This window comes from Muscardinus avellanarius (genome assembly GCF_963383645.1).
Source record: "Muscardinus avellanarius genome assembly, chromosome: 14".
Classification (NCBI taxonomy): Eukaryota; Metazoa; Chordata; class Mammalia; order Rodentia; family Gliridae; genus Muscardinus; species Muscardinus avellanarius.
In genome coordinates, this window is record NC_137800.1 from 80805497 (window position 1) to 80832921 (window position 27425).

Sequence of the window (27425 nt, forward strand, 5' to 3'; positions counted from 1 at the left end):
GCCCCAAAGAACTGTCCACCACTTCATCTACAATCCAGTCTTCCTTCCTTCCTTCCTTCCTTCCTCCCTCCCTCCCTCCCTCCCTCCCTCCCTTCCTTCCTTTTTTTCTTTGTTCCTTCCTATGATATTCGAATTAAACCCAGGGCACTCTATCACTCAGCCACACCCCCAAATCTTTTTTTATTTTGAACCAGGGTCTAAATTGGTCACCCATGCTGGCCTAGAACTTGCAATGCTCCTGTCTTGGCCTCCCGAGCACCAGGATTACAGGTGTGTGCCGCTGCATCCCTTCTACCTGTCACTTTGGACATCCTTTCTTTTGCCTCTTTGGTGAATGCAACTCTGGTCCTGCTGGTTCTAACTCACAGGTTACATCAGGAGGCTTGCTTCCTTCCAGATCTTCTGCCCTCCAGACAGAGGGTGGCAGCCTTCTCCCCCCTCCCCCTCCCCGGGCTTCTAGAGCCATCTGGTTATGTTACCGGTTCAGTGGGTCATCTACGCCATTATTAAATGCATTGGCGCCTGACCATTTTCTCCAGTAGATGGTGTGGAACTCGGGCCAGGCACCATTCAGCCTGGTGTGTGGACGAGGACAGGTGCCCGCTGTCAGTCATCAGCATCACTCCTCCCCCACATCTGTGGTGGTGTGGGGGAGGGGCAAAAAGAGAAGTGCAAGGGTGTGTGGGAGGAAGCGAGGGGTTGTAGTTCGGAGAGTGTTGTGCAAGTCTCTGTGTATCAACATGTATGCTGGGGTGGTTATTTTTACCAGAATGAGAGAGAGAGAGAGAGAGAGAGAGAGAGAGAGAGAGGAGCTAATGCAAAGATCTAGGATTTCTTGGCAGCAGGAGAGGACTTCCCTTCCCCTTCTGGAGGGAAAAGAGGATTTCCACGGGGGTGTCACCCTTGAAGGGCTTCTGAGTTCCCATGCTAGCTCAGGAGCTTAGGTGACATAGGTCTGTGAGAAAGAAGAATCAGAGAGAGAGAGAGAGAGAGAGAGAGAGAGGGTGGGGAGCAGAGCTGAGGTCCACACCCATCTCCATGGCCATCGTATGCAGTGCTGGTGGTAGTTGGGTCCCTCGAGGGGTGCCGGGGCTCCAACATCACCGCTCATTGACCACCAGGCCTGCGGCTCAGATCTGCAAGTGGGAAATCCCTTTTCTCAGTCCCACTTCCAGGACACCTGTGTGCTAGATTGTAGGGGTCCTCCCTAGTAGAGACCATTCTCTGAGCAGCTCAGCTGTTACAGCGTCCTCATTCACATGGAATTTGGGAGGATGAAGCAGCAGCCAAGAGCCCTAATTCAGTTTCAAGTTTGACACTGACTTAGTGTGTAACTTCTGGGGCAAGTATTTAAGCTCTCTGGGCTCCCATTCTGCATCTATAAAACAGAGAAATTATCCCTTTCACCAAAAAGTGAAACATCTATAAAATTTAACAGGAGAAATTTGGTACTCCTTGTATTAACAGTGCATGGGTGGTGTTTGCTTGGCTTTTGTTTTCCAGAACCAGGCTACTGATAGAATCATTCTGAAAGTATAGAAAGATACTTTAGGAGCCCACCAAGAGCTGTGAACTCTGGCTTGCTGAAAGGGGCAGGGCCTGCGAGGTCTGAACCTAAAGGAACAGAATGGGATTAAAAAGCTGAAAAAGCGCAGATGCCCAGCGGAATGGTGAAATATGCTGAGCTTTCCCTAACAGACGGGCTCGCTACCAGATCCCCTGGAAGACAAGAAGGCAGCCCTGTGGGATGCTGGTCCAGCTGCGCCATCCAGAGGCCGGGACTCAGCACCGTCCCCTCCTTGGTTAGACCACAGAAGAGTGCAGCTCTCCTACAGAGCACGTTTTAGAAATCTCCCTTCTTTACTCCCTTAATTACAGAAAGTAGACAAGAGGATGATTAAACCCCATTAGCAACCCAGGGATCAAGCTTTATAAAAACAAACAATCCCAGAAATAAGCAGCAGCCCTTTGGCCGCAGTCAAATGAGCCAGGGCCGGGGAAGGGAAGGGACTGGCTGTGATGGCGGCTCATTCCCTAACTCTGCCTGGCACCAAGCTGTGAGTCCGACAACACCTGTAAGAAAACCCACTTCCTAAAGCCACACTTGCTTTTGGTTCTGGAGAAGCTCTAGACCAGATATATAATGCTTCTGGACTGCAACTTTTTGGAACAGATACCACAAAGGCACAGTCCTCTGTGAGTTTAACAGCAAGATTTAAAAAAATGGGGTATCTGGGTTATAGAAACACGAGGGAAAAGGAACAATATAAATGACATCATAAAGAAGCCAACATCAAGTCTAGAATGTGAGAGTCTGGGCACAACAGTGGTTTCCACAAGTCGATGATAGGAAAGGAGGGAAGGGTTTATTTAGATTAAAGAAAACCTAAAAGAAATACCCAACAGCTGGTTACACTGCATGGTCCTTCTTTGGACCCTAACTTAAGCAACCAATTGCACAAAACATTTTGAGACAACTGGGGGCATTTGATAATGAGAGAAGTTACTTAGAAAGGCTTGTTGATTTTGTTAGATGTGATAATGTGACAGAATTATCAGCATTCAGTTATGTAAGAAGATGGCCCTATTCTTTAAATCCTAAGTATACAGGGGCAGACTGACATATCTGGGTTTTATTTCATCAAAGGACTCCTACTTCATCAAAGGGAAAGCAAAGCAAAGAAAACAGATCAGGCAAATCTCACTAATTATTGAATCTAGGTGCTGGATTTGTGAGGGTGCATGGTAACGTTCCCTCCACGTCTGCGTGTGTTTGAGATTCTCTCATGGTTTTTAAAGTGTCAAGGCCAAACTCAGAATCAGAAGCATCAATACATCAACATAAGTAGGGAGGGCTGAGAGTGGGTGGCACTGGGTCTTTGCAAGGAAAATAAAAATAGCATATGTTCAGAAACAGATTCAAACTTTAGAAACAATTCCTGACTCACTTGTAATGGGGAAAAGATTACCTTTCGTTTTTTTTTTTTTTTTTTTTTTTTTTTTTTTGGTGGTACTGGGGTTCCTGGAAACCCTTCTACCTCCGGGCCACACTCCCAGATCTATTTTATATTTTTATTTGGAAACAGGGTCTCTTATGCCAGCAAGGCTGGCTCCGAACCAGCGCGATCCTCCTGTCTCAGCCTCCCAAGCGCGGGGATTACAAGCGTGCGCCACCACGCCCGGCCCAAGATTACCTTTCATCTTGATGGAGAATTCCCCCAGCAGATTCTCCAACTCTGCTTCGATGGTGCACATATTCTGTGAAGTGGACAGGAGAGGGGTGTTAGAGCGGCCTTCCTTCCACAGTAACTCAGAGCATGTGACTTTTAGTAGCCATAGCAACCAGTACGCGGGCAACGGGAGGCATTACATGTGTGCAATGTGGTGCACGACGTGGCCTTCTGAACGCTCTGGACAAAATATTTAAGCAGAAGCCAAGTATGTCTTCTCTCATACAGAACATTTATAGGATGCGTTAACATGTTAAATTATATAAAACGCAGACAAATAGAGAATGTGGGATATTCTATTAAACCTGGCTTGGACTCTGCAAAAAGGCAATTGGTCTTGAGGAAAAAAGTTCTCTGGAGAGTAAGGACACCTATGGAATGCAACATCTTAACTTGGATAATGTCCTGATCTGAAAGGTAAGCAAAGAAACTACAATAGTCGCAGACAGCTTTATTAGCCAAACAGGGGAAATCTGGAAATGGACAAGATATTAGATATTCTGGATGGATGACTGTTAACTTTCTTAGTTGGGATAATGGGCCCTAGTTAGGCTGAAGATGCACACGTTACACAGGCGGCTATTAAGAGGTCCATACTGTATGTTAATAGCTTGAGTTACCCTTCCACAGGGTATACATTCTTCAGAACATAATGGTGCACACCATAAATATATACAATTTTTACTTGTCAATTAAAATAATTAAAAATAGAGCCACACAAATTTCTTTATTTTTTGGTATTAGGGATAGTCTACTTCTGAGCTAACCTTCAGCCTCCCCCCTTTTTTGAAACAGAGTCTTGCTTAGTTGCTGAAGGTTTTGTTTAGCTGCTGAGGCTGACCTTGAACCTGAGATCTTCCTGTCTCAGCCTCTCAAATACTGGGGTTACTGGTGTGTGCTACCACACTCGGCTAATGCTAAAAACTTTGTGGAGTGAAAGGCTGCAATGTCTACCACTTACTGTTAAATGACTTGGAAGAAAAAAAACTGAGCATATGAGAGTGGGAAAGCTAATCTGGCAGAGTGCTCCCAATTGGAAAATCTAGGTGAAGGTGTCTGGTGTTTATGTTAGTCTTTCAACTTTTAGGTAGGTTTGAAATTTTTCTTAATAAAAATTTGGAGTCCAAGAAAGCTCAGGAGGCTGGAAGTGGTGGCACATGCCTGTAATCTCAGGACCTGGGGGCTGAGACAGGAAGATTATATATTCATGGACAGCCTCAGCAAGAAGGGAGACTCTCATCAACCTAGAGACCATGTTTTGAAAGAAAAAGAAAAAGAAAAATAGGACTGGGGGTATAGATTGGAGGTTGAATGCCCTGGGTTCAATCCCTAGTACCATAAAATAAAAGTCTCAGGAGTTCAATTGTGCTCAAGTGAGGTAGACGTCCTACTGCAGTGCCCAGCACCTCAAAAATCCAGGAGGTTCCTTGGGTCCGACAGACCCTCCCTTACTCTAACACTGAGGGGACAGTAGGCTCATGGTTAGATGCAAACACTGCTTCCCACCTCCCCAGAGTCAGAGGACCTGATTAGAGCAGTTGAAGTTGGAATCACAGCAGGAAAGTGCTGTGGCCAGGAGCGGTCCCCATTGCAGCTCTCCTGTGGCCTGGACAGCTAAGCTTTGGATGCCGCCCTGCTGCCCTAACCTGACCCCGCAGCCAGGGCATCCTTAGCCTTCCCTGAAGTGGCCACTCCATCAAGGCTGGGCATCCTGGGTGGCCCAGGCAGCAAAGCATGGCCGCTCAGTGAGCACGGGAAGATATTTCAACTTTTGGATGCTGAGGACTTCAGGGTTTTGGTTCTTATTTATTCCTTTGTTCTGGTCCAAATGATCACTTTTACAGGATGCAAAAAGAATGGCATTTCTGTTTCCCTGGTAAGTTCTCAGTGCCCCGATAGCTCAGCAAAGCTGGGTTACATTTCCTGAAGTCTAACCTCTGGACAGCTTGAAAACTTAGAAGATAAAGTCTTGGCATTGCAAAGCAATTTATGTCCTCAGAGCCCTGGGCCTCGCTGTGAAGGAAAAATATCAAGAAAGACAAACTAGGTTCTCAAGCATGTCAGTATTGCTACCAGAAAACCTTGGGGCAGTTAGGTTAATCACTAAAGGCACCCATGACCGAAATTCTCTTTCCTCTTACCCACGCAGCCACTGGTGAGAACCACTACCCACGTGAACACACTGTGAGCCATCCTGTCCCCACCCTCCAGTGACAGACTCTGGCTTCTGCCGTCCTGTGTCACATGGGGCATGAAGCTACAGAAGTCCTGGACAGCAGCCCTTCCCCTCCCTGGATCTGTACTCCACACCTTAGAATTTGTGAGCGAAGTCACGCTGCCATGCCCTGGCTCTTCACCAAGCCAGGCTATTTCTGAATGTCCTGCCAGTGTCCTGGGACAGGCAGCTTCTGCAGGCTCCTGGTTGGTTATCTGTTTGTGTCCTATGAACAGTCTCTATATTTGGAAACTGCTGTTTTTGGCTTCAGAGACCTCGAGAAATGAGGTCTCATTAACCAGGGCTGTTTCTACACCAGGGGTTTCCAACCAGACGTTGGATGGTGGAAGGGGTAGGAAGAGTCACATTCTTATCTTTACTAAACTCTACCAGAAATTGAACACACCCACATATTGTGTGTGTAGAAAACAAGCCACAGCAGTGTCAGTAATACCCATGACCTTGACGCTGGTAACAGTCACATGCATGTTTATGTCGAGTCACATGTGGCAGATAACTTTTTTTTTTTTTGGTAATGGGTATTGAATCCTGGGGCATTCTACTTCCAAGCCATATCCTCAGACCTTTATTTTAAAACAGGTCTCACTAAGTTGCTGAGGGCCTGGCTCTGTTGTTGCAGATAACTTTAAAAGCATTTATAATGTTCACTGCTTTGAAATTTTATTTATTTAGTTATTAGAGTCACTGCTAGAGCTTGTAATTCGGCATGTTAATACAGCAGTAGCATAGTGCTACTTCACGCAGTAGGCTTTGAAAGCATTTTGATGGCTGTATTGACAACATTAACTATTTCAATATCTGTTTTTCCTTTTGAATTCCCATTTTATTTATGCATTAAGGACATTATTTTGAGCAGAGTATGGTGGTGCATGTCTATAATCCAGTACTTGGGAGGCTGAGACAGAAAGATTGCAGGCTTGAGGCCAGTCTCAGCAGTTTAGCCAGACCTTCAACAACTCCGTGAAACTGTTAAAAATAAAAAAAATAGAGCTGGACGTGTAGCTCAGAGGGAGAACACCCCGGGTTCAATCCACAGTACTGCAAAAAATGAAGACAGCCAAACATTATTTTGAAAGGGGGAGTTTATATAAGGAAGAGCTAGACTATGTTCTAGACTGGGAAAAGAGGAACTTGGTTCAGACAGGAAGCAGCAGTGCCAGAGGCCACGCAAAGCCTTCCTGAAAGCGAGGCCAGCTCTGGCAGCAGACCCCCCTCAGGAGATGACTTCATCCATGAAATCTGATCTCTGAATAAAGACTCCAGGGACAGCAAGAGGCTCGGCTTTAATAATGCAGTCACTTCGGCAGACATTGGTATTAGGTGACCCCACGAGGGGTGAAGACCTCTCTGTGTCAGATGCTCGGGGCCCCAGAGACCGGCAGAAACGGGGAAAGCACTTTGCTCTGTGGCTCTTTGCCTTGTTCTCCTTTAACATAATAAATTCTCGTACCCACAAATGTTGTAGGCTGGAGGGTTACAGGTCTCCACCACTGACACCCCCAGAAGCCACCTTAGCTACGGGGCGACTTAACATCCAGGGATATAGCTGGATGAGATCGTACACTAGAATATTTAGAAGTGTATTAAAAAGACAAAAATCAGAGCTTGTGGCTTATTTATTTTTTAAACAACTTCACTAGTTGCCTTTGCTTGCTTTTTTTTTTTTTTTTTTTTCCCCTGAGACTAGCAATAAGGTCATCATCTCTCTAGGGAGTGCGATGAGGTCGTGGGTTGCTGTCTGCCTCGGCGGTTAAGGACAAGTCAGATCAGGCCAGGTGGAGTCCTGCAACCGGGCAGACGGGCAGGCCGTACCTCTGTGTACTCTTTGTAGCTCCGGTTGATCTCCGACAGACTCTCTCGGGCGGCTTTGCTGGCAGGGGAAGAGGCGAAGGCTTGCTTCATTTTGCTGGCACCATCTTGCAGACGTCGTTGGATGCAATACGCTTCGTAGAGTTCATCTACCTGCCAGGGTGGAGACAGGAAACTCAGAGACAGAAGCGGGTGTCACGCTTGAGAGAAGTCAGAGACCAGTGTTATGAGTTCAGGTACTTTACATTTCTGACCTCAGCAGAGGCCAGAAGGAGAATCTGGTAAAGGTGTTATTGTTTTAGACAGGGCCCAATCACTTTTATTTCCACCAATATGATCCATTTTCTGTCTTAAAACAGATTTTACTCTGATTCTGTTTTCTTTTTCTTTCTTCTTTGTTTAGTACTGGGGATTGAACCCAGGACTGTTCTGCCTCCAACCCACTCCCTCAGCCCTTTTATTTTTTTATTTTGAGATAGGGTCTCACTTTAGCTGCTGAGAATCTTACTAAGTTGCTGAGACTGGCCTCGAACCTGCCATCCTCCTGTCTCAGCCTGCTAAGTACTGGGATTATCAGTCTGTGCCACTGCATCTGGCTGATCTTGTTTTGAAATTATACTAAAAGGAAATGCCTGTTTTACATTTTTTGAGGCTGTCACTGGAACTGTATAAGATGATTCCTGGGGGATTTTTGATCCATGTACTGTGGGATTTCGACAGGAGCCTTCTAAACATGGAGCAAATAGTAGGAGAAGTTTTAGTTTCAAACTAGAGTGAAAATATTGTAGCACACAGGCTAGTATTTTGTTGTTTTGTTTTGTTTTGTTTTGTGTGTCTGGGGATGGAACCCAGGGGCATTCGACCTCTGAGGTACACCCCCTGCCCTACTTTTTATTCTTTATTTTGAAACAAGGTCTCACTAAGTTGTGAAGGGTCTCACTAAGTAGCTGAGGCTGTCCGTGAACTGCAATCCTCTGTTCTCAGCCTCCTGAATGCTGGGATTACAACCATGTGCCATCACTGGCTTAGTATTTTGTTTTAAGGTGATATTTACACATTCAGATTTAGCGCGTTGAAACAACTTTTGTAAAGTCTTGGCTCAGTAATAGAAAAAAATGAAGTTATTAAGTTGCTCTTAAAATGAAGGTTAAAACATGTTTGTCAAACTTATCAAAATGAACATTTAAGAACTGTGAACTCCTTTGATGTAAATCACAACTTAAAAATAAATCAAAAAATGCAAATGAGCTTTTTTTCTTGCCACTTCTCTATTTTTGTGTTTCTAAACGATAAAATACCCTTTAAGCAAGCTGACTGATCATAGCCCACCTTATAGACCTAACAATCATGAACTGCCTCTGAAGCAGTGATTCTCAATCAACCTAAGGTGATTTTAATACATAGGGGCCCAGGGGCATTTAGTGAATGGAGCCAGGGTTGCTGCTAAATACCCTTTAACAGAGGACAGCCAAAATTTTTCTAATATATCAATAGGACTGAGGTTGGAAAGGCATGTCCTAAAGTTATGTCTGATGACACTTGTAGTCTTGTATTATCTCCAGTTATGAACACACTAAACCAACCATAGTCGATGATGAGAATTTTTGGGCAGATAAAAAGGACCGGGCATTGGCAAAAACATGTGAAATCTATTACTTTTGAGAGGTGGTTGCCCACCTAGGACTATTCGAACTTTCTTTTACTATAAACTTTGTTTCTTCAAAAAGGCAAGTTACGTTGTAGATCAGAGGAAGTGGAATATGGGCGACACCTGTGTTTTACCTATGAAGGTAAGTATCTGAAAAACATTGGATTTCAGAGTTCAAGATTCCTGTTTTGGCTGGGTATGGTGGTCCTTGGGAGGCTGAGACAGGAGGATCACAAGTTTGAGGCCAGCTTCAGCTAAACTTAGCGAGACTCTTAGCAACCTAGCAAGACCCTGTTTCTAAGCAAAAATAAAAAGGGCAGGAGGTACACTTCAGAGGTAGAATGTCCCTGAGTTCAATCTCTAGTACCATGCCCCCCCAAAAAGAAAAGATTTCTCTTTTGCTCTGCAGGCAAACTTTAAGCTGCTCATTTAAAAATATTACTACAGCCGGGCGTGGTGGCACACGTTTGTAATCCCAGCATTTGGGAGGCTGAGACTGGAGGATTGCGGTTCATGGCCAGCCTCAGCTACTTAGTGAGGCCCTCTGCAACTTAAGTGAGACCCTGTTTCAAAATAAAGAATTAAAAAGAGGGCAGGGGGTGTAGCTTGGAGGTCAAAGGCCCCTGAGTTCCATTCCCATACCTACAAAAAAGTAAATTAAAAAAAATAAAAGTATTACTACTACCAGTTGCAATAGTAGAATTTCCCACAATTGCTTTCTCCCTACACGTGTCAATGATGCTCAGAAGGTGAACATTAACAGGGTGAAGCTTATGACCATGATTAACAGATTCTTTGTTGCTACTTAGTTCTAGGATTCTCTCAGTTTTGCTGGAAGGAATTTCTAAATTTTGAAAAAAATAGTCTACAGTCTTCTGGGTCAGTGGACTTAGCTCTGATTAGAGGGAGGCATAAGACTGGCTGGCCTATTTGCTGACGAAAACTCTTGGTAGGTGATTGGCGCAGAGTGTTTCTGGTAAGCCTCTTCTGGTGAACTTGTTAAGATGCTGAAGCGGGCCCTGCTCTGAGATGCTGATTCAGTAGGTTAGGGCTGGGCCAGCATCGGAAATTTTAAATAAATATCATGGACAATTCCCATGAGGGAGATCCCCACAAAACTTTCAGAAACCGTGTGTTGATAGTCTTCCCATGTGGGCCAAACAAATGCCTTCTGATGGGTGTCACTATTTTTACTTACTGAGTGGGGCAGAAATAATAGGTGCAATTTCAGCTTTGCCTAGGTAATACATATCTTTCCAAGTGGAAACTACAAAGGCAGTAGTATACATATGTCTATATACACACAGATCGTATCTGAATTATAACCCCCAAAGTTTTCTTAGGGCTGAATACATGTACTGCCCCAGCTCAATTTCACAGAGTGGAAAGCCGTGGTCGATACAGAAGACAGAGCCAATTACTGTGTGCAGAGCTGGTGCCAGGGTCTAAGACTCCTGCTGCCCAGGAAAGGGAAATTCTAAAACCCTCAGACACCTCACTTGGAAATAGAAATTGCTAATAGCTGCGATTTAACTGCCCCAACAAGAAATCTTCTATAACTTGCACTCATAATTTCCTCTGGGGTCCAGAACACAGGGGCAATAGTCCTGTCCATACTAGACTGGCTGGACCATCACTGAAACACTTACAGTGTCCAGGGATGATGCCTGAGATGTTGAAACCACACCACGTGAGTGGAAGGAACCAAGAACTCAAGAAAGCTTTGGGGTGGCGCATGGATAGTATCTAAATAATTACAGGGTTTCCCCGAAGAAGCCTATGGAGCGCCACTTTGTAGTGGGACTAGGGTATAGGACAAAGATTTTAGTCTAGTCTTATTTCTATCCACACTACACTGAGTAGGCAGGTCCTCTGCCAGGCCCCATGTGTGCTGAGTAGGAAACAGCACTTTATAAATGTCTGCAGAGCTGAACTAGAGCCACAATGCTCGATTATCTGGCTTTGCATTCTCCTTTATCCTTCATCTTTGCCATCTGCTGGAGCCCTTAATTGCTAATCGGCTTAGGAGTCAATTAGATAGGAAATTCTCTGTGGACTGGATGGTACGCACAGGCTGAAGGTGCCTCGATCAGTAACTGAGAGCTGAAGAGCAAAGACAAGAGGAACCACAGTTACCTTACTGATGTGGAACTCCAGGCGTCTCATGTATCTTTCAATCGTCTTAATTTGCTGGAATTAAAAGAAGAAGTTGGAAAAAGCACAGCCACTCACAGTTCAATTAATTTAGGCTTGTGAGATCATTTTCTTCATCATCTCAGACACAAAAGTACCAGAAAATGTTAAACATCTCCCCTTTCCTTCCATTTTTGTTGCTAATTTAAAGACACTCCAGTGGCGACTTGGAAGATATGTTTTGAAATATTAAATATCTGGAGAGATGAAATTGAGTTAATTATTGTAACCCTTATGTCTAACATCCAGGGAGACAGACCCAGTGAAAATATTGGATTTTTGGCAGGACAGTATCAAATTGGACTATATTCAAATTTCTTCATAATATGGACTTTTCCAAGGCCGGGCGTGGTGGTGCATGCTTGTAATCCCTGCTCTTGGGAGGCAGAGACAGGAGGATCGCGCAGGTTTGAAGCCAGCTGCGCTGGCTTGAGAGACCCTGTTTTTTAAAAAACAAAAATAGGTCTGGGAGTGTAGCCCGGAGGTAGAAGGGCTTCCAGGAATCCCAGTACCACAAAATAAATAAATAAATAAATGGACTTTTTCCCCTTTCACATTTGTGTGTCCCTGAAGTGGGGCGTGTTTTGTCATTGGCAGGTGGTTGCCTGTGCATGCTCACAGGCTCCTGCTTACTCATGTGTCATCTCTGACTTATAGATATTATTGTCATTACATGCATTTAACTTAATTGCCCCCTTAGATATCTTTGGAATGAATATAATATGATTCAGCACTGAAATTAAACTTATTGTGTATATGCAAAGGCATGCAAAGAGAGCAACATCATATATAACTAAAAAGAAAGAAAGCAAAAAAGAAAATACATGTCTAAATATGTATAAAAAAGTTTTGTAGCAGGGCGTGGTGGCACACACTTATGGTCCCAGTACTTGGGAGGTTGAGACAGGAGGATTGCAGGTTCGTGGCCAGCCTCTGCAGCGTAAGGAGGCTCTTTGCAACTTAGCGAGACCCTATTTCAAAATAAAAAATAAAATAGGGCTGGGGGGTGTGTGGCTCAGAAGTAGAATCCCCCTGGGTTCATGCTCCAGTACCACACACACACACACACACACACACACACACACACACACAGACTCAGAAAGGAGTTTTGTCAGTAAGAATAAAAGACACATTTTAAGTGAAAAGAAAGGACTGTCCAAGTTTAAGCAGAATCATTTTTATATTTCTTAGTATCACATAAATTAAGATTGTGTTTTCCAATCAAAGATGCCTTAGATTTGATGAAACATGAGAGTGAATATTTAAAGTCAAGTCTGCTAAGGGATGACTGAGAAACCTTGCAACCCCTTGGCATGTTTGTTGAAGTGGCCTTGAACATTTCATCGAATCTGCGGATCATACTACGTGTTCAGCATCCCATTTACACAAAAGCACCAATTTCCCCCAAATTAGAAAACACCTCAGTTATCTAGAATTTCACTGTCCTAAGAAGGTCTCTACTGATATCTACTCATAAAAACAGAGCTTTTTCTCTTGGAAACATCCTGACACAGAACCAGCACTTACCTTGTCAAGGTCATACAGCACGCCCTACAATGAAAAAGGAGTGCCTGGATTAAAATGTATCCTGCTAAAAAATGTTATCAATATTAATACAATTAATACAAAGTAGGTTTAGCCCACATTTCCATATTACCTGTGAAATATAATGATCAGCTCCACAAGATTCTACCACACTTTTTTGGAAATTTACTTCAAAGGATTACATATCTGGGTTATTTTAAATATAAGTAGGATTTCTTGGAAGAGTGAGTATCTATTTGCATTCTGCTTCTAGACTTGTTCCCAGCCCCTCTGCCCTTTGGAAAGTTAAAGGGTTTTAGTTGCTTTCAGTTTTTCTCCCCTATGCATTGAGGGACATTGTGAATGTATGTTCTTTATTATTATATTTTTTGTGACACTGGGGTTTGAGCCAGGGGCATTCTACCTCCAAGATATACCCCCAGTCCTATTTTATTTTTATTTGGAAAAAGGGTCTCACTAAGTTGATAAGAGTCTCACTACTTGTTGAGATTGTTCTTGAATCTGAAATCCTTCTGTCTCAAGTCTCCTAAGTACTGGGATTACAAGTGCACACCACCACGCCTGGCTTACATTTTTAAAGTTTTCAAAAATATGTTAGAGCCGGGCTTGGTGGCGCACGCTTGTAATACCAGCGCTTGGGAGGTGGAGAAAGGAAGATCATGCAGGTTTGAAGCCAGCCTCACTGGCTTAAGAAACCCTGTTTCCAAATATAAATATAAAATAGGTCTGGGAGTGTATCCTGGAGATAGAAGGGTTTCCAGGAACCACAGTACAAACAAAAACAAAAACAAAAAACAAAAAAACTATGTTGGGCTGGGGATATAGCTCTCACCTAGCATGTGGGAAGCCCTAGGTTCAATTTCCAGCACAACAAAAAAATTTTAAAAAATTACCAATCATATAACATAAAAATGTAGCACCGGAGTATGTTGAAAAAAAGCACTTGGCTTGCTGTTTATACACATACGATTAGTATTTAAGAAGAGTTCTTAAGAGTGGAGATAATGCCCTTCACTAATTGTTTCTCAGGCACCTCATTTCCTGCATACTCATAATATCACAGTATAATTGGTGCTCTATTCTATTCCCACATTCCCCATCTTTAGGGTTTTTATGGAACACTGGGTCCTGGCAGAGACCCCTCCATCCATCTGCCATGGTCCCCCAAGGAGGACCATTTCCTGCCACTGTGGATGGTCCCAGGACCCACAGGCTGTGAAGGCCACTGCAGGGAGTGCCACACAGATTGGGATAATTTACACTCTAACATCAGGGGAATATAAAATCATTTACTCTTGATAAAGTCTTTAGCCTGGAAGCCTTTAAAAAGGACAATATACATGGTAGTTTATCTCCTAAAAAGGCAAAACTCACTGCTAGGTCCACGTGGACTTTTCTTGGGCTTTGTCAAACATCAAGGTATAATAGCATTGAGAAGTGAATAAAATAATTTAGAATTGTGCAGGCATCAGAAATACCCCATTCAAGCTGGGCATGGAGCATGCCTATAATCCCAGTACTTGGGAGGCTAAGAGAAGAGGATTGCAGGTTCAAGGACAGCCTCAGCAAAGTAGTGAGACTCATCAACCTAGTGAGACCCTGTTTCAACATAAAAATAAAATAGGGCTGGGGGTGTATCTTGGAGGTAGAATGCCCTTAGGTTCAATTCCCAGTGCAGCAGCAGCCGCAACAACAACAACAAAAACAACAACAACAACAAGAACAACAACAACAACAGCAACACATCCCTTCAATCAGACAAGTCCTCAAAAATTCATCAGAATTCAGGAATTTGCAATATGGCTTGCCATGGGATTGGCCCAAGGACCCCTTTAACTTCTCATCCTAGTTACTCTAGGAACATTCCTTCCCTGGAATCACTGATCTATTTCTTTTCAGTTGAAGATAAAACAAAAGTTTTAGTTTCTGAATTCTGAGTGCATTAACAGGATTCTAAGAAAAGTCCAACTTTTCATATTTCCTTATATTTTTAGGGGGGACTAGAAGGTTTCTCAAATGTATCTTTTTCTGATTATAAAATTTGCCTACATCAGCAAGCTTGGAAAATACTTCTTCCTTCTAAAATACACACCAGAATGCAGATAGTACTTTATCCTCGGATCTGCTCTTCCTGAACATTCTTCCCCATCTCCCAGTAAAAGACACCAAACCCCAAACCAACTGAGGACCAGTGGTACCTACCAGGCGGGAGTTTCTTCTCATATCTTTTAATTGAGCTGTCAACTTGTCCAGCTCTGTCTGGTGAACCTCCAGATATTCACTGCAAAGACAGGACATCACCGTGAACTTTGAATGTCAGGACAAATCTGGTGTGGTTGTTGACTCTTTCCTTCTGATGGGGGTTAAGAATCTGAACTCTGCTCCATAGATGGGGAGTGAGAGTGGGCTCTATTCTTTTCCAGTCTCTTGACATTTTTAAAGCTTAGCAGTGGCATCCCATGCTGCCATAAAAGAGGACCCCCTGAGGCCAAGTTCAGACGTGAGAACCCAACCCAGGGAAGAGACATGACCTCCACTAGTGGTTCCTGTAGATAAATATAACATTGCTATAGACGGCTCATTACATGCTAGGAAAGTTTTATTCTGGACAAGCAATTCCTATAATATACTCAGGAAGGGCTTTAGAGCCCTTCAACAAGCAAACTCTAGAATGGAGATGCCTATCCATCATGTAAATGGAACCAGCACTAGATGGAGTTAACTATAAACACTACTGCTTCAGGTCTCCTTCGATGAGGATTCCACATCATCCAGGTGGAATCCCCACATATTTCACATCTTTGGGACTCATTAAAGGCTTCCTTGGTCATAGTGCCAGAATATAATACCAACTACAGAAATGGCCTTTTAAAACAAGATCTCCTAAGCTGGGCATGGTGATGCACGCTTGTAATCTCAGTACTTGGGAGGCGGAAACAGGAGGATCACACAGGATCGAAGCCAGCCTCAGTTACTTAGTGAGGCTCTCAGCAACTTAGTGAGACCCTGATTCCAAATAAAATATAAAATAGGTCTGAGAGTGTAGCTCAGACGTAGAAGGCCCCTGTATTTCATTCCCAACACCACAAAAAACAAACATAAAACAAAACAAAACAAAAAACCCCAAGATCTCATAAGACTGGCTTTTCTAGCATTCTAGAAAGCAAAGCATTATCAGCCCGATGTTCTTACTCAAGTCCGTTTTTCAAGGCCCTGTAGACCTCTTCTACTCTCTTAGGCTGAGGCTCTTTGGGAGGGTTGTTGTTTTTGTGTCCCAAATTGTGCATTTTCTTCAGTTTGGCCTGGGGCTTCTTGAGGGCAGAGGCATTTTCAATGAAGGAGTTACACCTAGAGAGGAGAGAGGACATCGTGAGCCTGGGACACCGACAGGATTTGAACAGAGAGATGCCTTTTTAATCATCTTGGCTCCACGTCAGCGTCTTTTGGAGCAGGTAGCATGCCTCGGTAGAGTAACAGATCTGAGCTATCCTGCATTTTGTTTCTTGGTATGAAGTTTGTCAACTGCTGAAATCTGAAAGTTTTGCTGCCAGGCAGAGGCTACCCAGAGGCAAAGCCTGGCTTCAGAACTGCACCTTCTGGGTGAAGAAGGTCACTTCATGGAAAACTCTAGAAGCCAAGAATAACTGGTCCCAGGTGAAAATTGTGGACAAGCAGGAGGACAAAACCTAACTACAAAAAGAAAAACATTCACACCGTCCAGCACCGGGTACTACATTTTACTAGGATGTAAATGAATCCTTTTTGATAAACCAAAAGTTTAATTTTATGTAGCATTCAAAGAAAAGTATACGTTACTGCACTGGTAGCCTTCCTTAAAGCTATGTTTTTATAAAATTACGTGTAGGTATAACTTATGGAAACTCGCCATCTCTCTTTATGGCTAAAAATGCAGCTGACAATGATAATAGAGACACCTGACTACTTCAACCTAAGCTACTGATTTGATCTGGAGACCAAGAGGCCGGTTGGTGGTTCATGGATCTAAAAATGAACAGGTGCCTGCTCCCTTCCTGTGCTAGTAATTATACTCCTCTCCAGCACTATATGAGTGCCAGATGGGCCCACACAGGTCAGAACACATAAGCCTTCCAAGGGGGAGATCTTTCTGACACCAGGAAAATGAAGTTAAACCTTATTACATGTTACCTATCCATGACCTGTGCTCTCTTGTTTTCTAGGAGATTCCAGGGAAACTAGGAGATTAATTTTCCTAGCCTCTGTCTGACATCTGCTCCCTGGTGTCCATCTGCAGAGCACGTTTCTATCCTTACTGCATAACTTCATATTTAACATAGTCTTTAAAAATGTAAATGTAGCCGGGCGTGGTGGCGCACCCTTGTAATCCCCATGCTTGCAAGGCAGAGACAGGAGGATTGCGCAGGTTCAAAGCCAGCTGCGCTGGTTTAAGAGACCCTGTTTCCAAATAAAAAAGTATAAAATAGGTTTGGGAGTGTAGCCCTGAGGTAGAAGGGCTTCCAGGAACCCCAGTACCACCACCACCACCACAAAAAAAAAATGTAAATGTAATGGAAATGCGCTTCAGAAGGGGAGCGGGCAGGGAAAGGTCAGCACACAGGTGACCAGCTTGTCCAAGCCCTTTGCAGGAGGAGTTCTGAAAATGTGTGTGTGTGTGTGTGTGTGTGTGTGTGTGTGTGTTTGCGTGTGCGCACTCGCAGTGCCAGGCTACATGCACACAGACCCACCCTCTTCTTCCAAACATCCACGCCTGCATCCTTGGGCTGTACCCAGGGAGTGAACCACCCAGCACTTGCCTGGATCTCCGTTCCTGGAGGCCACTGAAGCCTGCAAAGGACTGGCTCCTGATGATCCCATTGGGCCCGCCAGGCGAGAAGGACTGGGATCCTACCAGCATGATTTCTGGGAGTCTGGTTGGCAGTCCTATCAGACAAGAGAAGCGTCATGGTGATTTACAGGCAGGTTCAGACAGAGAGCACACTAAGCTTGTCAACAATTTAAAAGTGCGACACACAGGGAGGTGAGTCAGAAGTCCTCGTTAGGAGGCCCAAGGACCAGGAGATACTGGGAAGATTCTTTCTTGTAGTGGGTTCTTTTCAAGCCAAAGGGCTCCCCTCTTAGGCTAAAAAAAATAATCCAAATAAATATAAACTAGACAATTTTATCAATTGCTTTAGGTTTCCTTTAGGAATTTTTTTCTTTGCAAGGTTCAATCACACCTTCCCAAATACAAGGACTTTTAAACATCTACTTCTATCCAAAAACAAAATACACAAATAGGGCTGTGTCTAAGACTCAGACAGGTCCTATGTGAAACTTGAAACCCAACGAGGCTTTCAAGTAGGACTCTGCACTGAGAAGTCATAAGACGAAGAACACAAAGCATCTTCAGAGATGGACTTACTTAAACGTGTTCTCCTTTTCTATCCTTGGGTGTATTTTGAAAGATAGTTTTGCTGTGGCTATGGTAGTGTAAAGTTAAGAAGTGTCCATGGAGTGCCCATGAAAGAAGCCATCACTTATGCCCAACACAGGTAAGAGAGAGGGGACAGGCAGAAGTTAGACAGAGGAAACCCACAGCCTACGTGGCTCTCCTGGAGACTCACCGAAACAACCAGGATGCATGGTCAAAACTCAACTTCAGCTGGACAGAAGCCCAAGGTTAGTTTTCCCAAAGGACTGCCCCAACTCTGATAGGTAATCCTATCAGATTACCTATCCTTTTTAGATCCTGTCCTTTTTAGATCAGGCAGAGTCACATACCATTGTCTCAATAGGTGACTTCAGTCCAGAAAGGGGCTGAGCTGGCCCGAAAAAGGTAGAGGTTATTCAGGTAGAAGCCTTCCCGTGCAGGCTGACACCAAACTGGTGCGAGGAGCATCGATGGTTGTCCTTTATGGACTCCGTGAGAAAGGAAGACAAGCTAAAGAAGTAAGAGGAGCTGCTCCCTGCTGCTGCTGCTGCTGCAGGCTCTTAAGTCCCCTCCCTCCTCTCCAGGAGAGAGCCCTCTGGGGTTTTTGTACATTCTTGCAAGGTAGAGGTACTGACTCACTGGGAATGGGCAATAGGCTGGCTCTTTGATCAGGATGAGACCAAAAAAAAAAAAAAAAAAAAAAAAAAATCAGGCCAGCTGAAGAGACAAGCTTATTTTCGGGGGCATTATTTAAAATTTTAAGCATACTGAAGTAAAAGCAGAAAAAGTAATATGCAGTGTACACGTAGCTAGGCAAAAGGCAGTGGCAAATAAGGCTCTCCCGTTAGGTCTCTAGCCCAAAGTCTCCAAAACAGCCCTAATTCCTTTAATTCCTGAGTGAGGTTCCTATGAGCACTTTGTATCTGCAGTTCATAAAGCAAGCCTTCCTTAGCTGAAGCTCTCTGAGATTGTCTAAGAGACCTTTGCATGCAAACTGTACTGTGGCTTATGTTCTTTCTATTTGCAATTATATGTGTATAGCATCACGTGTGTGTGTATATACATAACTGCACATATATATTATATATTATGTATAATATATAATTGAGTGTGTATCTGTGTGTGTGTGTGTGTGTGTGTGTGTGTGTGTGAGAGAGAGAGAGAGAGAGAGAGAGAGAGAGAGAGAGAGAGAGAGAGAGAGCCAGGTAAGATAGATAGACAGATGATGGATTTGTTGTGCTGGAGGTCAAACTCAGGGTTGTGTGCATGTTAGCCAAATGTTCTACCACTGAGCTACATCCCTAGTCCTCTGCTCAGTAATTTGACAACCAAACATCTATCCTGAAGTCTCAATTTGGTAAATTTTATTAGTAAAGGACTTCATTTGGTAAATTACTATTTGATATGTCTATTGCATTATGGATATTCTTTGATCACAGAAGAAAAGACTTGAGTATTTAAAATATTTAAATATATCACTGTCTTTTACTTCCTTAAGATATTTCGAAGCCAAAACGGTTATTTTCTTTTATCCATTGGATCAGTAGTTTAAACTACTATGCCTGACTCCAGTCGCCAGGCATTTGGATTTAATAAATATGGGGTATAACCTGAATATTGGGATTTGTTAGAAGGTAATTTTGACGTCCCTAGGTAATTTTTGATGTTCAGCAGACTTTGGGAGTCACTGCCTTAGAATTTCTAGTTATACAATCAATTTTACTAATGACAGATTAAAAAGAAAAAAAGAGCAAGACAGACAATAAAAGAAAAAAAAAAGATGCTGAGTTGGTTGAAAATTTAAATCTTCTGGAAATAATAATCTGCTACAATTTATCAAATCCAACTTTCAAAAATATTGTTTTCATCTTTAGCCCTTCTCTGCAAAGTTTGTCTCATTAAATTAAGCACTAGAGAATAAAACATATTCCAGATTGTGAAATATTCTTCTTTCTTTCTCCCTATCACAGTAAGAAAGGCTCCTCCAAACAAAATAAATATTTGAGCCGGGCGTGGTGGCGCACGCAAACTTGTAATCCCAGCACTTGGGAGGCGGAAACAGGAGGATCACACAGGTTCAAAGCCAGCCTCAGCTACTTAGTGAGCCTCTCAGCAACTTAGTGAGACCCTGTTTCCAAATAAAGTATAAAATAGGTCTGGGAGTATAGCCTGGAGGTAGAAAAGCCCCTGGGTTCCAACCCAGCACCAAAAAAAAAATAAATATCTATCTATCTATCTATATATATATATCTATCTATATCTATATCTATATCTATATCTATATCTATATCTATCTATCTATCTATATATATATATCCAGAGTTGTTAGATTATAAACTGTACTAGCAAAAGGGGGAAAAACACTCAGAAACTTTTCATTAATTTCTATGTCGGGTCGATGACTGCGGAGCCGCTCTGTGGACCTTGGGTTTTGTGTTTGTGCTCTTAGAAGTGATCACTATCTACCAGTAAAGAATGTGGAAGAAAAAGGCTTACCGGAGAGCTCTATCCTGCCATACATTTCCCTGAAGGCTGATGCTCTGTCTGAGGAGACTCAAAAAACAAGAACACACACACACACACACACACACACACACACACACACATACACACACGCAGGCTCCTGGAGAAGCAAGGGAAAGGTTGGGGGGAGCAGAAAGCAATAGAGAGGAGTACTGCAAAATCCCCCTCCCTTAATTCAAAAGTAAGAATGAGTGTTCACTACCACTGTTCTAGCTCCCTCGCCCCTCCCCAGCTGCAGACTGTTTCCATTCTGTATCATGTTTTTGAGGGACCTACTCCAAACTGTTAGGGCCCCACAGCCCCACGCTTCTCCCAGCTTCCAGAAAAACTACCCCTGAAGCTGAGCCACTCATTGGCAGATCTTAAGGATTTAATTATTCCCTGCCAGAATAGTTTGCATTGTAATAGCAGGTGCACCTTTGGGGCAAAAACAAGAATCTAAACAAGAACCCAAAACAAGAAAGGACCAGACAAAGTGCTCAGGGAGCAAAGGAGTAAGCATGGGACGCTGAGGGATAATTTGGCCGTATCTCTTAAAATACAAGCTGCTCTTGTCCTTTGGTATCATCTCTAGAGAAATGCCCAAGTGCACATAGACGTATATGCAGGGAAGATGTTTAAAATAGTAGGAAAATGGGAAATGATATAAATATTAGTCATTGGAGCTCAGTGGGAAAGTGCTTGCCCTCAATGTGCAAGGCCCTCGGCTCAATCCCCAAGAAATCAAAAATGAAAAGTAAAAAAAAAAAAATTGCAAAATGGCTGATACACTGTGGTATAACTACAGGATGGATACTATAGGGTTGTTAAAAATAATATGTTCATGTAGAAAGATTCCTAGAACAAACTGCAGAAGGCAACGGTATGATACCAGGCATGTTTTGTTTTTTTTTTAAAAGCTGTATAAAATTATGTACGGCAAGAGAAAAGTTCTGAAAGTACACGTTACACATGGTCTATGGAGAGGTAAGGCTGAATGGTACTAGGCAACATTTTAATATTTTCTGCACTGTATTAATTCTTATAGAGAAAGTAGATCCGTGCATTTTTTATAGATGCAAAATTCCTGTTTTTAAAAAAATTGCAGTCACTTGGAGTTGGGAGTGGAGGGGAGAGAACTCGTGAGATCATTCTGTTGCATAGCAACTATATTTATATAGTTGTTTATAAGTCTTGCAGAGAAGCAATATGGTTTCCAAGAAATAATGTATTAGGCTCTATAATTTTTGATTACATGTGAGCAGTTCAGATTCCCCCATAAAGTCTTTACTATGAGTTCTGAGCTATGTGACTTCATTATTTGCAACACTTTTAGACTATACCCGATACATATTCCTAAGATTCACCAAATGCCAAAGCTAATAAACAAGAAATTCCATTAAAACAACAAACTCACTCATCTTTGGATGCTGCTCCTTAGAACTAACTGTTGGGGCTTTAAAAATGTTTTCAGTCGCCGGGCGTGGTGGCGCACGCTTGTAATCCCTGCACTTGGAAGGCTGAGACAGGAGGATCACACAGGTTCGAAGCCAGCCTCAGCTACTTAGTGAGACCTTGTTTCCAAATAAAATATAAAATGGATCTGGGAGTATAGCCCGGAGGTAGAAAGCCTCTGGGTTCCACCCCCAGTACCACCAAAAAAAAAAAAAAAATGTTTTCAGTCCCCAAGTTATTGTCTTCTCCTGGTTTTTCTGAGAATTTCTGCAGAACATTCACTTTTGTGTGTTGAATCCCAGATAGTGTTTGACTCTTGGGCAAAGGATGACACTGACATGCACCTTGCTTTGTCCCGTTATGGGAGGCTCCCCGGATCACCAGGCAGCTGCCCCTGCCCTGCCACTCACACAGAAGGGACCAATGGGATCTTTCTGGAAAAAATACCAAGTACCTGTGTTAAGAGTTGAACAAGCTGAATGCAGTGGAAAACAACTGTAATCCCAGTACTCAGGAGGCTGAGGCAGAAGGATCACAAATTCAAGGCCAGCCTGGGCAACTTACCAAGATTCTGTCCCAACAAAAAGGGCTAGGTTATAGCTCAGTGGTGGAGCGTCCCCGTGTTTAATTTTCACTGTGGCAAGAAACAAAGAGGGAGCTGGAGATAGGTGAACAAATGCTACCTTTCTGAGCTGAGCCTCTTGGTTGGAAGCCTCAAGGCAGGAACCATTTCTCTTCTTGATTCTTGGTACAATGAAAACCACTGCTTTCTCCCCAGCTATGTTCCAACTGACCCCACACTAGGTCTCTTTGAAATTAAAATGAGTAGAAGATTTTCTACATCTATTGGGAATACTGGGCCTTGGAGGTGCAGTGAGCCAGTGCCCCGCCTAAATGCCTGTGTCTTAAATCAGGACATGCATCACGCCCACAAGGGCGGGACAGAGCTTGGAGATGGAGGCGGCAGCTGGGGATGATAAAAAAAGATGAAGAGATCAGGAGATCCCCCTCATCCCACCAAGTGTCGGGCTGTGACTGGACCAGAAATAACAGGTAGACCAAGACTGCAACTGAGATGGGGAGATTTCCATCTACCTGGAGAACCTGGATCTAACCCTGCAAGGGTGGCTGCCTGGAGCTGGCTGTGAAGGCCATCTGTCATGGGGCGCCAGCAGCAGATGTGGTACCAGTGATGTTTGGAGAGCCCAGTCTTGGTGACAACTCTGCTTCCCTTGCTATTTTTATAAGCTGGCATCCTGGCTTGTGAAACACTTTCCTGTGATTAGCTTGTGTTAGCAAGTCTCCCCTCAAATTCCAACAATTCCACTCTAGGATTTGTAGGGCTAGGTATGCTAAGGTCAGGATCCTGACCTGCAACAGCAACTGGTCCGCCTCGAATCGCCTACCAGCCAGGCATGAATCTCCAAATGGACTAGTTCAGTGTGGAGTGCTAGAGGCGTTGATTAACCTCTAAAGTGGTTAGCAGACTGACTAGTCAGATAGAAAGAATGTAAATATTGATCATTAGTTAAGAACACTGAGATTCATGAAAGGGAGTAGGAATCTTTACTTTTTTTTTCTTTTACTTTTTTTTAACTTTTTTTTTTTTTTTTTTTTTTTTAGTTTTTACAGATATAAAAGCACTCTTCTCTAGCAGGACAATACAGAAAAGAAAGAAGGTAGGAGGGAGAGGGAAGAGGAAGAAGTATACTGTTTATATCACCAGCAGTAAAATGTTGGTGTGTTTGATTTTCTTCAACTCTTTCATTTCCATATAAAGCACAATTATTTAAGGATATTATATTGCATGCTAAATTTTGTATCCTGCTTTTTTTGTTTTGTTTTAGAGCTCTGCTGAGGTGTTTATACATTAGCTTTTTTCTTAAACCAGCTCTAAAAGGATACTCAGGTCAACTCCATATTCCATGTGCTCCTTTGAACAACAAAAAGCAAATCAACCAGTCTTTATTTTGTGTGTGTGTGTGTGTGTGTGTGTGTGTGTGTTACAAAGGATGGAATTCAGGGCTTATGCATGTTAGGTAAGCATTCCGCCACTGAGCTACATACCCAGCTTTTGTTGGTACTGGAGATTTATCTACCCCTGGTCTCATTTTAATTTTTAATTTTATTTATTTATTATTATTATTAATTATTAATTATTATTATTTTTGGTGGTACTGGGGTTCCTGGAAGCCCTTCTACCTCTGGGCTACACTCCCAGACCTATTTTATATTTTTATTTGGAAACAGGGTCTCTGAAGCCAGCGCGGCTAGCTTCAGACCTGCGCGATCCTCCTGTCTCCGCCTCCCAAGCTCGGGGATTACAAGCTCTTTTTATGTTTTTTTTCAAAATGGTATTGCTAATTTTATTTTTGATGATGAGCTACGGCAGGTTTATCCAAAGGCTACTCTGTAAGACTGAGCTCAGGGCTTCCCATGGGAAGAGAGTTCATGAGCATCTGTATATGCTTGAGCTGTAAGATATCAAACATGAAGAAAAAAAAAAGCCACGGGAATAGCTGATCATTATTGCTTTAACCCTTATGGTGATTTTCTTTGTGAATTTAACCAAACCCTCTATCTAACAAAGATCTTTACTAATGACAGAAAATATAAGAGATATATCTGTGATTTCTGAGATTTCTGAATGAGGAGATCACAGTTCTGGCCAAAACATCTCTCACAAGAGCAAAAATGTTAACTTAGAAAACAAAAATTATCAAGTCGGGCGTGGTGGCTCACGCTTGTAATCCCAGCCTGCAAGAGGCTGAGATGGGAGGATCGCCGTTTGTGACCAGCCTCAGCTACTTAGTGAGGCCCTTTGCAACTCGGTGACACCCTATTTCAAAATAAAGAATAAAAAATAGGGCTGGAGGTGTAGCTCGGAAGTAGAATGCCCCTCAGTTCTATCTCTAGTACCGCCAAAAAAAAAAAAAAAAAAAAAAAAAAAAAGCCATGAAGCTATGCTGTCTCCACAGCCTAAATGAGGCCCACCTGAGACAAGGGACCAAGAGGTGAGCTTCCAGGCTGCTGGATGACCTGCCCACAGGAGTTGAGCTTTGGAATCAGTCCACAGTTTGCCTGAGGCCAGAGATGGAGCAGGCAAAGAAGCCGAGAGATGTACTGGGGTGTGATGGAAATGTTCTACAACCGCATTACCATGACAATTGTACAACTGTGAAAACTTATTAAAACTCAAGCTGAGAGAACCTGGCATGGTGGGGCGCACTTATAATCTAAGCACTTGGGAGGCTGAGACAAGAGAATGGCAGGTTCAAAGCCAGCCTCCGCTACTCAGCGAGGCTCTCTGTAACTTAGTGAGACCCTGTTTCAAAATAAAGAATAAAAAACTAGGGTCGGGGATGTAGCGCGGAAGTAGAATGCCCCTGGGTTCCATCCCAGTAACACACACACACACACCCTCAAATAGAGTCCTCAAGACTTTACAGTATGCGAATTTTACATCAGTTCAGCAGTTTTTAAAAAATCACCTTTGATTTATAGAAAAAGTCATCTTTTCTTTTTCAAGAGGAAGTGCTAAGAAATCTGGGCTTGGGAAGGAAACCCTGAAGCAGCAAGAAACCACCTGAGGCCGTGATCTCCCAGTGGGTTCCTTCTCCCTGCGAGGCCCGTGTCCCATGCAGCAGCCCCAGGACACTCGGAGTCATTGCTCTGTGCCCAGCTGGGAACCCTCCCTCCTCCTTTCCTAAGGACATCACTCTCCTTACGCTTCCCCACATCTCGGTCAAACGCAGAAGTGTAATTCAGTTGTCTGCAAGAAGCGTGTGGGCCAGATGTAAACAGCCTGCTTTGCTAAATGATTATTTGAGATGAACCCTAAAAATAGGTGTCTGCTTATTATACGGTTACAAGGTGCCTATTACAGATCAGTTGACTAATCTTTTTTTTAAAAAGTGGATATGTTTAAGTCATTGGCTATTTTGTTTTTATGTGCGGCTGCTTTAAAAAATAATCAAGGCAATGTGGGTAGGTGCTTCTCAGTTGGCAACGCTGTTTGTGAACCAGGTGATACGTGTATGCGTGACTCCTTACGATGATCAACTGAGGCAAGTAATGAGAATAGGTGAGAACGTTTTAGGACAGCTTGGACAGCCTCCCTCCTCAGCAGGGAGAAGGGAGGACTAAAGGCAGGAGTTTTCGTTCTCTTTTCTCTTTCTTTCCTTTTTTTAAGTATGCTTTTATTGGTGCACTGGAATCACACATCCACCAGGATGAGGATGTACATGTGCTCAGCACTTGGTGAGCTTCCCCACCAAGGTCAGATTTTTTTTTTTTTTTTTTTTTGGTGGTACTGGGGTTCCTGGAAACCCTTCTACCTCTGGGCTACACTCCCAAACCTATTTTATATTTTTATTTGGATACAGGGTCTCTTAAGCCATCTGAGGCTGGTTTCAAACCTGCGTGATCCTCCTGTCTCCGCCTCCCAAGCGCGGGGATTACAAGCTTGCGCCACCATGCCCAGCCAAGGTCAGGATTTCTAAGGGGCCTGTAAGGCGAGCGTTGAACTTGATCCGGAGTTCACAGCTATTTTCACTTAGGCATGCTATCTGTTTCTCTGAATCCTGGTCTTCTCATTTGTATAAAAAAAGACTGAGAATTCAGAAGATTTTTGTGAGGTGCCTGGTAAATAATAGGTTTTTCAAACAACTTGTTAATAGTAATTTTAAATGACAAGGTGTTCTTGCCAAAGAGAAAGAGAGATAAATAAGACAGGAACAGCCAGGAAGTTTCATAAAGAAGACAAAACCTGAGTAATGTCCAGAGGAATGAGTGCGGGGTGAAGAGGTGAACGGTAGGGATGCTGGAGCTTGAGTGTTTGCATTGTTTAGATTTTGGTGTTGAAGGCTGAACCCAGGAGTGCTTTACCGCTGAGCTACACTCCTAAGCTTTTTAAAAAAGTTTGAAACAGAGTCTCCCTAAGAGCATGCTGGCGTCGAACCTCTGATCCTCCTGTCTCAGCCTCCCAAGTCATGGGATTACAGGAATGTATCGCTGTGCCTCACTAACCATCATAGTTTTGCAAATACCAGTTTTTTAGATAATTAAACAACAGTGACTGCTAAGAACTAAAAACATGGGCATTTTGGAAGACTAGTTCAAGAGTCAATTCTTTTTAAACTTGATTTTGAAATAGTTTGAAACTTACAGAAAAATTGCAAGAAAAGCACAAAAATGTTCTTATCTACCTTTTTCATAATTTTGAGTCACTGTTTGTTAACACCTGCCACATTTTACTCTATCATTCCCCTTTCCTATATACAAAGACATTATTTTTTTCTCGAGTCCTTTGAGAGTAAATTTGTATAGACACATTTTTACCCTCCCATTGACTAATTTGCAGATATGGTTCAGATTCACTCTTAAATACAAACTGAA

The 27425-nt window shown here is 43.0% G+C and overlaps 1 protein-coding gene across 5 annotated transcripts in view; it reads right to left on the reverse strand.

Annotated features, from left to right (window-relative positions):
• RIPOR2 (RHO family interacting cell polarization regulator 2) overlaps positions 1-27425 on the reverse strand; it is a gene marked incomplete at both ends in the record, with an annotated part of 176888 nt that overhangs the window by 36707 nt on the left and 112756 nt on the right. For 4 of the 5 annotated variants that reach the window (XM_080710143.1, XM_080710140.1, XM_080710144.1 and 1 more), the window contains 7 exons: positions 3195-3258; positions 7279-7428; positions 11060-11113; positions 12644-12667; positions 14864-14942; positions 15854-16009; positions 17455-17581. In XM_080710143.1, coding sequence (XP_080566269.1) covers positions 3195-3258; positions 7279-7428; positions 11060-11113; positions 12644-12667; positions 14864-14942; positions 15854-16009; positions 17455-17581 — 654 coding nt within the window. The remainder of the gene's footprint in view (positions 1-3194; positions 3259-7278; positions 7429-11059; positions 11114-12643; positions 12668-14863; positions 14943-15853; positions 16010-17454; positions 17582-27425) is intronic. The other variant, XM_080710142.1, reaches the window with a different exon arrangement.